At 47.0% G+C, this 12,546-nt stretch overlaps 2 protein-coding genes and 2 pseudogenes across 3 annotated transcripts; 1 reads left to right on the plus strand and 3 right to left on the minus strand.

The window, feature by feature from the left end:
- Positions 1 to 1,258: 1,258 nt before the first annotated feature.
- LOC147967620 (uncharacterized) lies at positions 1,259 to 2,988 on the plus strand (annotated as a pseudogene).
- A 2,893-nt stretch (positions 2,989 to 5,881) lies between these two features.
- Positions 5,882 to 6,950, minus strand: LOC125529834 (L-type lectin-domain containing receptor kinase IX.1 pseudogene; annotated as a pseudogene).
- Positions 6,951 to 7,172: 222 nt separating this feature from the next.
- Positions 7,173 to 7,733, minus strand: LOC147967621 (antimicrobial ginkbilobin-2-like protein). The gene is made up of 2 exons (XM_087523194.1): positions 7,302 to 7,733; positions 7,173 to 7,220 (listed from the first exon to the last, which is right to left on the minus strand). Exons 1-2 carry the CDS (start codon positions 7,731 to 7,733, stop codon positions 7,173 to 7,175), a joined length of 480 nt encoding a protein of 159 aa, XP_087379320.1.
- A 1,013-nt stretch (positions 7,734 to 8,746) lies between these two features.
- LOC125529835 (uncharacterized) lies at positions 8,747 to 11,271 on the minus strand. Of its 2 annotated transcripts, none has more exons than XR_015603182.1 (3): positions 10,873 to 11,262; positions 10,523 to 10,666; positions 8,747 to 9,977 (listed from the first exon to the last, which is right to left on the minus strand). XR_015603182.1 is itself a non-coding variant. In XM_087522490.1 (3 exons), the coding sequence occupies exons 1-3, from the start codon at positions 11,037 to 11,039 to the stop codon at positions 9,816 to 9,818; spliced, it is 327 nt and encodes a 108-aa protein (XP_087378616.1). In that variant the 5' UTR covers positions 11,040 to 11,271; the 3' UTR covers positions 8,747 to 9,815. The 2 variants fall into 2 exon arrangements, 1 of the variants encoding a protein (XP_087378616.1); XM_087522490.1 differs by having other exon boundaries at positions 11,019 to 11,271.
- Between the last annotated feature and the right edge of the window lie 1,275 nt (positions 11,272 to 12,546).

Genomic DNA, 12,546 nt, shown 5'->3' on the forward strand with positions numbered 1-12,546 from the left:
AATTATAATTGGAGAAACAAGAAAACATCCCATGCAAATTGATGGAGCAAAGGGAATACAATGCCGACGAACCACGAAGATATATTATTTCACACCCAACTCCAATCGGTAAGAAAACCACTCACATATCCTAAAACACAGCATCCAGGCAGGAGATGTTCATCTCTGGTGGTGAGCCCCTGGTTTTTGCCCCAGCTGTGTACAGGATAGCAGAATGTAGAAATACTTTGAATACTTTGAACTGAATCTTGTATATCCAATTTTGTGCTCTTGTCCTTTGATTTCAGTATTGCGTCCCCTGAAATACTTCTTTTACTCGTTACAAGAAACAGATGGTGAAATTCGAGGATGTTGACATGCACAAGAAACAGATGCTGGCGTCATTTAAGTGTCTTTGTCATTTCTTTTACAACAACCAAACCAAAGCATGCAACTGCAACAAACAATACTATCCTGTATTTTGTTAGAGTTATTATTGATGTCCTTTGGCCTTTCACATTCTAGTCTCTTGGCATTCTCTTGTAACCTTTTGGCATCTTCATGTATGTGTATATATGTTGGCTTTGGCCTCCTAATAATACAAGTTGCTATTCTTAACATGGTATTAGAGCTCTAGGTTTTTTTTTTTGCGCACGCGCAACTCGTGCTGCTCCCGATCCAATCTCCTCCACGGCCGCAGGTGTTCTCTTTCCTGCCGGCCCATGTTTTTCTTTTGCCTGCGTCCATCTCCACCTACAGCTAGGTAGCCACTGTGAATAGATTCAGCGCTAGTGTTGGATCCTGTTGGACTTAGTCCCAATCGATCCAGCCGCTGGTCTTCCTCCAAGTTCCATGCCGTTGCTGCCGTCCGCCGGCCTCGTCCGTGCCGCTGCTACCTTCTGCGGCACCACCGGCCGCCGGTCCCATATGCGCCGCTGCTGCTGGCCGCCGGCCACCGGCCCCGTCTGCGCCGCTGCTGCCGGCCGCCGGCCTCGTCTGTGTCGCTGCTACCTTCTGCGGCACCACCGGCCGCCGGTCCCGTCTGCACCGCTGCTGCCGGCCGCCGGCCCCGTCCGCGCCGCTGCTGTCTTACGCGGTTGTCCGCGCTCGCTGTTGCCGTTTCACGTGCGGCTGTCTATTGCTTCAGATCGTGGTTATTCTCCTTTGGCTGGCTTTTCGTCTGATTGATCTGTTGGTAGTTCTGACCGGTCTTGTCCTGGCCAGTTGACTCTTGGGTGACCTTTGCTAATTCCAAAAAAAAGGACAAAAAAGGAGCACCATGTCTTCCGCATCATCTGGCTATGTCGCCATCCCGCGCTGTCAGGTGATATTCGATGGGGCTAACTATGCTGAGTTCGTTGACTTTATGCGCATTCACATGCGTGGCATTCGTCTCTGGGGTGTTCTATCCGACGAGGTCCCCTGTCCTCCGCGCACAGTGCCTCCTGTGGCTCCTACGCCACCGCCGACACCACCGGCTCCTGCCGCAGATGCTTCTGATGCTGATAGGGCTGCAGCCACGGTTGCTGCTGATGATGCGGCTGCTGCTTATGACCAGCAGGTCTTGGATGATTCGGATGCTCTTTCAGTTTACCGTGATGCTCTGGCTGCTTACACTCAGTGGTGCGATGATGATGCTCGTGCTGCGGCTGTCCTCACTGCCAGTGTTCTACCTCAGTTTGCTTCTGAGTTTATGGGCCTCAGTACTGTCTTTGAGAAGTGGTCTCATCTTCGCCAGCGCTATCAGCCCTCCGGTGATGCTCTCTACTTGTCTGTGGTCCGTCAAGAGCATGCTCTCCAGCAAGGAGACTCCACTATTGATGAGTTCTACACTCAGAGTTCTGTTATCTGGCGCCAGCTTGACTCCCTTCGCACTACTGTTTGTGGCACTTGCCCGTGTTGCCAGACTGTGAGATCAGACTTGGAGTTTCAGCGTGTCTATGAGTTCTTGTCACGGCTTCGTGGGGAGTTTGAGCCTCGACGTGCTCAGTTGTTTGCTCGTGCCCGTGTTCCTATTTCTGAGGTGCTTTCTGAGCTTCGTGCTGAGGAGACTCGCCTCCGTGGTGCTGGTTTGCTTCAGGTTCCCTTTGTGCTCGCTGCTCGAGCTGCTACTCCCCCAGTGTCTTCTCGCTCCAGTGCTCCGCCGCTACTGCCCACTCCTCCGGGTAGTGAGGCCCGCTCTCGTGAAGGCCGATCTCGTCCTCGTACTCATTGTGACTACTGCAACAGGGATGGTCACCCTGAGTCTGACTGCTTCAAGAAGAAGAAGAAGCGTGATATGCGTAATAGGGAGCACAATTCTTCTTTTGGGGCTCATGCTTCTTCCTCGACGTCGTCTACTATCTCCTTGACTGAGCAGGATATTGTGAAGCTCAAGCGTCTACTTGCTGCTTCAGGTTCTTCGACAGGTACTGCAGGCTCTGTGACTGGTGCTTCTAGTGTTGAGCAACCACAGTCTAAACAGTCAGGTACATCCCCATGGGTTCTGGATTCTGGAGCTTCATTTCATATGTCATCTGATTCTTCTGTCTTGTCCTCTCGTAGATCTCTCTATTTTCCTATTAATGTTCTTACTGCTGATGGTACTCCTCTTCCTGTTGCGAGTCAAGGCACTCTTGCCACATCTTCCTTTTATGTTCCAGATGTTCCTCATGTGCCTCGTCTTACCATGAACCTATTTTCTGTGCGACAGCTTACTGATTCTGGTTGTCGTGTCATTCTTGACATTGATTCTTGCACTATTCAGGATCGGCACACGAAGGCTCTGGTTGGGGCTGGCCCGCGCCATCATGATTCTCAAGGGCTTTGGGAGTTGGACTGGCTTAATGTTCCTTCCGCTACCACCACACTCGCCAGTCCATCTGCCTTCGTTGCTTCATCTACCAGCTCCTTCCAGCAGTGGCATCATCGACTTGGTCACCTTTGTGGTTCTCGACTATCGTCTTTAGTTTGTCGTGGTCTTCTGGGGCCTGTCTCAGGAGATGTCTCCTTACAGTGTCAGGGTTGTAGGCTTGGTAAACAAGTTCAGTTACCTTATCCTACTAGTGAGTCGGTGTCTCAGCGCCCTTTTGATTTAGTACATTCAGATGTGTGGGGTCCGGCTCCCTTCTCTTCCAAAGAGGGCCATCGCTACTATATTATTTTTATAGATGATTTCTCTCGCTACACTTGGCTTTATTTCATGTCTTCTCGTAGCGAGGTACTCTCTATTTATAAGCGTTTTGCCGCCATGGTCAACACTCAGTTCTCTACACCTATTCGTGTGTTTCGTGCTGATTCTGCTGGCGAGTATATCTCCAAAATGTTGCGTGGTTTTCTTGCCGAGGAGGGTACTCTTACTCAGTTCTCTTGTCCCGGTGCTCACGCAAAGAATGGTGTGGCTGAGCGCAAGCATCGTCACCTTCTTGAGACAGCTCGTGCGATGATGATTGCCGCCTCTCTTCCGCCTCATTTCTGGGCTGAGGCTGTCTCCACTGCCACATATCTCATAAACATTCAACCCTCATCTGCTTTACAGGGAGGTATTCCTCTAGAGCGTCTTTCTGATCATTCTCCTGATTATTCCGCTCTTCGGTTGTTTGGTTGTGTTTGTTATGTTCTCCTTGCCTCCCGAGAACGCACCAAACTAACCGCTCAGTCTGTCGAGTGTGTTTTTCTAGGCTATAGTGATGAGCATAAGGGTTATCGGTGTTGGGATCCTGTCGGTCGACGGATGCGTATTTCTAGGGATGTGACTTTTGATGAGTCTCGTCCATTCTACCCACGACCATCCTCTTCGACCTTTTCAGTAGAGGATATCTCTTTTCTCACGCTTCCTGATACACCTCACTCTATGCCTCATATTCCTACTCCTCCTTCTCGTCCCACTATTGCAGATCCGACACCGTCTTCTCCTTCCTTATTGCATGACACTCCTCCTTCATCACCGATGTCTTCTCCATCTCCATCACCTCCAGTGGTTCCTTCTCATCCCACTTTTCCTTTTCATTATACCCGTCATCGACGTGTTATAGATGAATCTACTGACGTGCCATCTACTTCTCGTGCACCGTCTTCCTCATCCTAGCCGACTTATGGTCTTCGGGCTCGACCTTGCCCTCCTCCTGACCGCTATTCTCCTAGCCAATATGGCCTTTCGGTTGTACTTGAGCCTACCCTTATCGTGATGCTTTTGTTCATCCTGAATGACAGTTAGCGATGGCAGAGGAGATTGCCGCTCTTGAGTGCAACGGTACATGGGATCTGGTTTCTCTTCCTCCCCATGTTCGTCCCATCACTTGTAAGTGGGTCTATAAGATTAAGACTCGCTCTGATGGTTCTCTTGAGCGTTATAAAGCTCGTCTTGTGGCTCGTGGCTTTCAGTAGGAGCATGGTCGTGATTATGATGAGACATTTGCTCCTGTGGCCCATATGACTGTTCGCACACTTCTCGCCGTGGCCTCTGTTCGCCATTGGCCTGTGTCACATCTTGATGTTAAAAATGCCTTTCTTAATGGTGAGTTGCGTGAGGAGGTTTATATGCAGCCACCACCTGGGTATTCAGTTCCTGATGGCATGGTTTGTCGTCTTCGTCGCTCTCTCTATGGCCTTAATCAAGCCTCCCGCGCTTGGTTTGAGCGTTTTGCCTCTGTGGTCACTGCTGCTAGTTTTTCACCCAGTGATCACGATCCAGCGTTGTTTGTCCACCTTTCTGCTCGTGGCCACACTCTTCTTCTTTTATATGTTGATGACATGATCATCACTGGCGACGATTCTGAGTACATTGCCTTTGTTAAGGCCCGTCTCAATGAGTAGTTCCTTATGTCTGATCTTGGTCCTCTTCATTACTTTCTTGGGATTGAGGTTTCCTCCACCTCTGGTGGCTTTTTTATTTCCCAAGAAAAGTATATCCAGGATCTTCTTACTCGTGCGGCTCTTAGTGATGAGCGCACTGCTGAGACTCCTATGGAGCTCAATGTCCATCTTCGTGCTTCTGACGGTGAGCCCTTGTCTGATCCGACGCGTTATCGCCATCTTGTTGGGAGTCTTGTGTATCTTGCTGTCACTCGTCCGGACATCTCCTATCCTGTACATATTCTGAGTCAGTTTGTTTCTGCTCCCACTTCAGTTCACTATAGTCACATTCTTCGTGTTCTACGATATCTTCGTGGCACGATCTCTCATCATCTCTTTTTTCCCCGTTCCAGCTCGTTACAGCTCCAGGCCTATTCGGATGCTACGTGGGCTAGTGATCCTATGGATCGCCGTTCACTTTCTGCCTACTGTGTCTTTCTTGGTGGTTCTCTCATTTCCTGGAAGACGAAGAAATAGACTGCAGTTTCTCGTTCGAGTGCAGAGACCGAATTGCGAGCTATGGCTCTTCTGACAGCAGAGGTGACTTGGTTACGATGGTTACTAGAGGATTTTGGTGTTTCTGTTACTACACCTACCGCCCTCCTATCAGACAGCACAGGTGCTATCAGTATTGCGCGGGACCCCGTGAAGCATGAGCTTACCAAACACATTGGTGTGGATGCTTCTTATGTGCGTGTTGTTGTGCAGGATCATGTTGTTGCTCTTCAGTATGTGCCTTCTGAGTTACAGCTAGCGGACTTCTTCACGAAGGCTCAGACTAGAGCGTAACATGGATTTCACCTCTCCAAACTCAGTGTTGTGGACCCACCATGAATTTGAGGGGGGGGGGGGGGGGGGGGGGGGGTGTTAGAGTTATATTATTGATGTCCTTTGGCCTTTCACATTCTAGTCTCTTGGCATTCTTTTGTAGCCTTTTGGCATCCTCGTAATACAAGTTGCTATTCTCAACATATTTAAATTGCACACATCCTCTTATCCATTATAGCTAAACTCACTCTGCCATTGATAATGCATATAAATACCTAGAATCTTTCTTTCTTTTCTCAATCGGCAGAGGATCCATGTACCATGAATCCATTAACAGCTTAGAGCATGAGTGGACCTGACTAGCTGAGGTGCGTGCTGCTAATTTTATTGCTATGGTCATCAGAAACAAGCAAAGATGGAAGAAGAGAGCCTGGTGGGCCAACCGGCATCCTTGTGGGGAGGCTCGGTAGTGGAGCCTCGAACCTTAGCACGCTGGTGGCCTGCCTAATGGAAGGTCTCAGGCTCCGGTCATGGGCAGTGCACCAGAGCCCGACGATGATCGCGCATTCCATTTCCCGGACGTCGAACTCCCCGATCAGCCTTGAGTCCGCAGCGTCAAGGACCCTTCCCTGGCTGCACAACTCCGACACCCGTTTAGCCAGGTGGATCACACTGTCATCTGGCAGGACCACGACAGGCCTGCGTCCACAGGCTATCTCGAGTAGGACGACGCCAAAGCTGTAGATGTCTAACTCGGTGGTGGCCCTGCCTGTCACCATGCAGTCCGGGTCCATATACCCCATGGTGCCGGCGAGCTCTGTCGTGTGCGACCCATGGCAATCGTCAACGAGCCTTGCGAGCCCGAAGTCGCCAAGTTTGGCGCTGAAGCACGTGTCCAGCATGATGTTGCTCGGCTTGATGTCCCGGTGCAATACACATTGCTCCCACTCTTGGTGCAAATACAGAAGCGCTGAGCTGATCCCCAACACTATCTCATGCCTGAGAATAGAAATAAATCCCATGCACACCATGTTTAACAACCAATAAAGGTTAAGCGATCCATAATATCCGGGCTTCCAAAAATGTCTGCATGAAAAGAAGTTACCTGACCGGTCACGTCAATACATCCTGCGTACTGTAAAGGTGACTGTCGAGACTGCCACTGGGCATCAGCTCATAGACAAGAAGGAGCTCGCCGCCATGGCACCAGCCAATGAGTTGCACGAGATTGCGGTGCTGAAGCCGGCTAATGGTCATCACCTCGGAGATATACTCCTTCCTCCCCTGTTTTGAACTCTTGGACACTCTTTTTATTGCCACATCAAGCTTCGAGTCCTTGACGAATCCTTTGTATACAGAATCAAAACCTCCTTCTCTTGAGAAGTTACCCGTGGCCGTGGCCAGTTCATTATAGCGAAATCGCTTGGGTCCTCCTGTCCCTTTCCTGAAATCGTTCGCCATTGCCTCATCATCGAACAAGTCTTCTTCCATCTCCTCAATCCTTTTATCCCGCCGATGCATGATGAACCATACCTAGGTGCCTAGGCCGATCAACAACAAGGCTGAACCAGCAGCCGCACACATGCCAATGATCAGTTGCCGTTTTCTACACTTTCAGCTCCGCGAAATTGATGCAGCTCCTGATACAAACGCATGACTTAATTTGTTGCCTATATGCAACACATGCACGAATCTAATCTTATAAAGGGAAGGGGAAATACTGAACCTGGAGGAGCGGTGGTGATCTCCATCGGATCCGTGCTGTATCTCACATAGCAGCTGTACCCCTTGAAGCTACCAGCAGTGCTGTTAGGAACAGATATCGTCACCCACCTGTGCGCGTCATCTACACACTTGATGCACTCACTGGGTGCCAAGTCCCACGAGCACCGCACCAGTCCATACATCGCCTGTGAGTTGATCTGCGGATCCGTGTACGTCTCGTTCCCGTACGCGAACCGCAGTGATGATCCAGCCGCCTCCAACGACAGGCGGTTTATCAGCTTCCCCCGTGCTGTATTCATACGATCCATGTCATGGGCGTAGATACTACTGTCGTTCCCCACACTTGAGTTTTCGGACAGGTCGGCAACGGAGAAGAAAGATTCGTTTGAGTATCTGAGGACGCATGCATCATAAAATGCACCTGCCATCAAGGTGTAAGGACATGCGACACTCACGAAGTAGGGTAGACAAACAGCTCTCGCACTTGGACCGGTTGAAGTCGACATAGCACATTTTTTTTTCAAAAAGAGGGGCACCCCGGCCTCTGCATCAGAACGATGCATACGGCCAACTTATTATAAATAAAAAGTTGTTTATAATACCTCGTCAAAGTTGGACCGGTTGAAGTCGACATAGCACATGACAAGGCCAAATACCTCGTCCGGCAGGGTGCCGTCACTACCTTGCAAGAATCCGTGATTTTTCATGGCACCATCATGAAGCCTGTGGGCGAGAGACTGAGCATTTGACTGGCGCTGCTCCAAGCTGGAGCTGCATATCGACGACGGATGCGACTGGATGGACGAGTGCAGGGCGGTGGAGCTGTCTGACGCCATGGTGGCGTCGACGGCAGCGAGACCAGGCAAGATATAGATGCAGCAGTACAACACTGAAGATGGATTGGCGGCAGGTGGCTGCGGCGGCCTTATACCCGGCAAGCGTCCCGGTTGAGGAGTGCGCCGGACTGGTAGGTATCCCATACCCGGCAGGCGTCCTGTTTGGGACTTCAGGTCTTCGATGTTAGGTTTGGATGCGAGGTTTGTTTGGTATTAGGCCCAGACTATCAGCGCCCCTTCATCAACTGGTTAGGAGTAGCGACGGATGTTGCCTAGACGGTGACTTTAGTATTACTGTTGTATGACTTTGTAAGGTCTTGTGTGAATAATTAATAAAATGGCTGCATGCATCGTCCAGATGCAGAGGCCGAGGGTCCTCCTCCTTTTCTTAAAAATGTGGTCTTGCTCGTCAGCAGTTGCACTATGAGAGATTATGATGGTGGTCATGAGGAACATGGTAAGGAGATAAGCTGCCCAAGGATTCACCTTTCCATGGTGTCTAGACCTGATGAACAGGAGGTAGAGATGTTGGCCTAAAGCATGCATTCGTGCAGGACAAAACCATAGTAAACATGACGGCATATATATAGCTACTAATCTGACATCTACCTGAACGAACTGAAGTAAGCAGTGACACAATTTAAGCATGGAATCAATGACAACATCAAAGAGATATGTAAGAGGATTTTACGATGCCATGACGGCCGAGTCCACACCACCACCACCACCACAACAACAACAACAACAAACAAGGAGGACCCTGCTACCTGCCATGGAATTAACTACTACACAAGGGACTCCACTTTCCAAGGACAGCTGGGTTGCCTAAATTCTAACGATCAGAGAGGCCAGATAATGTCTTTTTACGTTGTAGCAACAGCTGGACGGAGGCAACAGATGATATGAAAACAAATTTTTTATTAGTATTTTCTGGAGCGGAGGCAGAATATTCACCCCGATTTCATTCAATAGTTAAGGAGAAGAGCTCATAACATATATAAACAACAAAAGCCAAACAAAAGGCTGGTAGAAAACAGAATATTTCTTACCTAGGATAATAAACTCTCTGAGACCATAACCATGGCAAAACTGGTTCTTGAAAGAGCCTCAAATAGCAATTTTCCAGACGGAAGATCTGTTCTTAGCATACAATAATTCTGCTGAAATTTTCTTCTAGATAACTGGTTGAAGAACAAGTCAATGGGAGGACAGGATAGCAGAGGGTTGTCTCATACACTACACATATCATGTATCAGTCTGAATACCTATAATTCTGATTGGTATAACTAGACTTTTAGTGGAAAACAGAGGTAGTTTAAATGTCAGATATGCTAGGAATTGTCGGTTTGAGAAAGATGGCTTACGACATCAGAGACTCACACCAGGCTCGCAGTTATGGAGATCATCTTGTTTCAAAATTTCCTCAGAGGTTTTTGCTTTCAGCCTTTGGTAATCAGATTTATATGTTCACGGTGCCTTTGTCAGGTAGTATTGCTCTTTGGGATACATAATTCTATTGATTTTATTTCTGCAACAAAGCATGCAAAGGTCCTTGTAATGTCCTAACATCATGTAACAAAATACTGAACTAGTTTTTATATTTTCCATTCCAAGATAGCATTATTCTATTTCATAAAGATTGCCAAGTATAAACAAGGTCAATTACATACAGGCTTACAACTTACATGGCAGGGTCGCCTTCAGTCTACTAGATGCACCAATATACTTGGAATAGCGGGCCTGAGCGATGATTCTGCCAGATTTTTTCTTCAGTTCCGCAGTAGCCACTCCTACTGCTTTTACGGCGCGCACCTTGGCTCCGATATCAATCTCTACCTGCAAATGGCAACATACACTGTTATAATTACTGTACAATTGCAAGAACTTCAGAAGTGAAGCACTGACAACTCAAATTTTGCGTCAGGATTGGCATGGTCATCCATGCACTTTGGAAAAAAAGACCAGCAACTATATCTTGATCAGGCTTAAGCACTAGAGCATTCTTAATGAGAATGGAGTATAAACTAAACAAATCCTGATATATGAACATGATTTGCCACGTAAACAATGATTTATTATCTTCAGTGGCATCTCTACCTAGTGGTAGCAGAGTGGAGTACAATTGTGTGAATCTACAAACTATTGGCTCTGTATGTGAATATAAACAAAACCGGGCACACCGTCAGATATCAAACATATCTTCAACACATGGGGCATTAGAGACAATGTTATTGCATGAGCTCATTCCTCTGTAATAATAAACTACAATGAATTAACGTTCAGAGTTGGAAAATAGCCTTTTAAGATGTGAATTGATCGAGCAAAGGGATGTTGAAGAACCAAAATGTATTCACACTCAATTCGGTACGAAAGTCACTCACATTCGAAAATGCAGCATCCAGGTAGGAGACGTTTATCCCTAGTGGCAAGCCCCTGGTTTGTGCCACAGTGGTGTAGAAGACAGCAGAGCCCACCAAGTCAAGCAGCGACCCTGTCGCGCCGCCGTGCAGGAAGTTGCCCGAGTTCTGTGATTGCCCACCAACACAACCATCAACAAAGATGCAGAAACTCAGCAGCAATCAGCAGAATGCAGTAAGCAAGTTTTTTTTTTCAGTGAACAATTAGATGATGGAATGAACTGTGCAGTCATTCTGTAAATTAAGTTCCACAGCTACAGAACCATGGGAAGGTACAAAAATATGTCTAAAGAAATTCTAATGGAAGCACTTACTGCAATAGATAGTAGATTGGGAAATGAAATTTGCTTGGGTTGGGTGCCAGTAGATACTAATATTTTTTGTGAAGAGATGTAAACTGAAGTAGTATAATAGTGGAGTAGATGGGAAACTGAATTATGCTTTGGTTGGGTAACAATACTGTATAATAATTAGGAAGCATGGAGCAGGGATTCAGCAGGGAAGGGGATGCCGCAGAGCACGAAGGCGTCGTAGAACCCGGAGGTCAGCGCGTCCACCTCCTCCAGCAGCCGGCGAGTCTTCTCCAGAGCCGCCGGCCGGCCGATCTGAGAGAGGTGAACGGAGGATGCGGGACTTCCTTTCCGTGTGGGCCCCGAGGCTTTGTTTTTTTTACGTCGTACTCCTTCTGTATGGACCCAGAGGGTTAACTGGCACATGAGTTTTCATGACTTTTTTCAGGGAGCCGCCCAGTATGATTAGCGAGCGGCCGGTTATTTAAGGAAATTTTTTGCCCCTTCTCCTAATTAGGAAATCTTTTTCGTCTAATCCATTTTTCAGCAACGTATTAAATAGCAACACAGCCATATCTTTTGATGCATGCACTTTGTTCTTCTATGCATTTATTTATGGTTTCAGAATTTTAAAAAGGCATAACTTTTAGTCCGCACATCAGAATTGCGATCTGTTTTCACAGTTGGAATCTTCACGACATGTTCTTCAAAACTAGATCCCACATGGGTATGTTTCGACGAACTAGTCTTCCTGCCAACTAAACATCAATATGTGTGCAACTAGACTACATGTCATGTCAACTGAGCATATGTGTGTGCCAATAGTCTTTCTGTCAACTAAACATCAATGTGTGTGCAACTAGACTGCATTCCCTTGCCAACCGAGCATATGTGTGTGCCAATAGTCCTGCCAACTAAACATCAATGTGTGTGCAACTAGACTACATTGCCGCGTCAACTCAGCATATATATGTGTAACTAGTCCTGTCAACTAAATATCAATGTGTGTGCAACTAGACTACATTGCGGCATCAATTACGCATATCTATGTGTAGTGTTCTGCCAACTAAACATCAATATGTGTGTAATTAGACTAAATTACAAGCCAACTGAGCATATGTGTGTGCAACTAGTCCTTCTGGCAACTAATCATTAATGTGTGTGCAACTAGACTACATTATAAGCCAACTAAAACATCAATGTGTGTACAATTAGAATAAATTACAAGCCAACTGATTTTAAAAAAAAGTTGCACCATGTAGTATTAAAATTGCACAATGCAGTATTTTAGTTGCACAATATAGCACCAAAGTTGGCATTAAAAAAATTTCGTCGAAACATATCCACGCGGAATCTAGTTTCAAAGATCTCGTCGCGATGAATCCAATGGTGAAAACAAGACTGAATTCTGACATGTGGTTTAAAAGATACGGCTTTAAAACAATTTGAAATCCCGAAATAAAAGTACATGATCTGTTTTCTCTAACTGATGGGACTAGTGTGAACACATTTAATGCCAGCATCAACATGCGCTACGAGACAAAAAATACACATGCATATGTGTGACAGAGTGGTCGTTCGATATGTCCAAATAGTGCGCACGCATTTTTTAGTTTTCAGGTTTTTCAAGTACCAAAATTTACGTACAATACCATATTTGATACTCCTACAAGACAACATAAATTAACAAGGTGACAT

This window comes from Triticum urartu, chromosome 5A (assembly GCF_056163025.1).
Source record: "Triticum urartu cultivar PI428250 chromosome 5A, HENAU_Tu73, whole genome shotgun sequence".
NCBI lineage: Eukaryota > Viridiplantae > Streptophyta > Magnoliopsida > Poales > Poaceae > Triticum > Triticum urartu.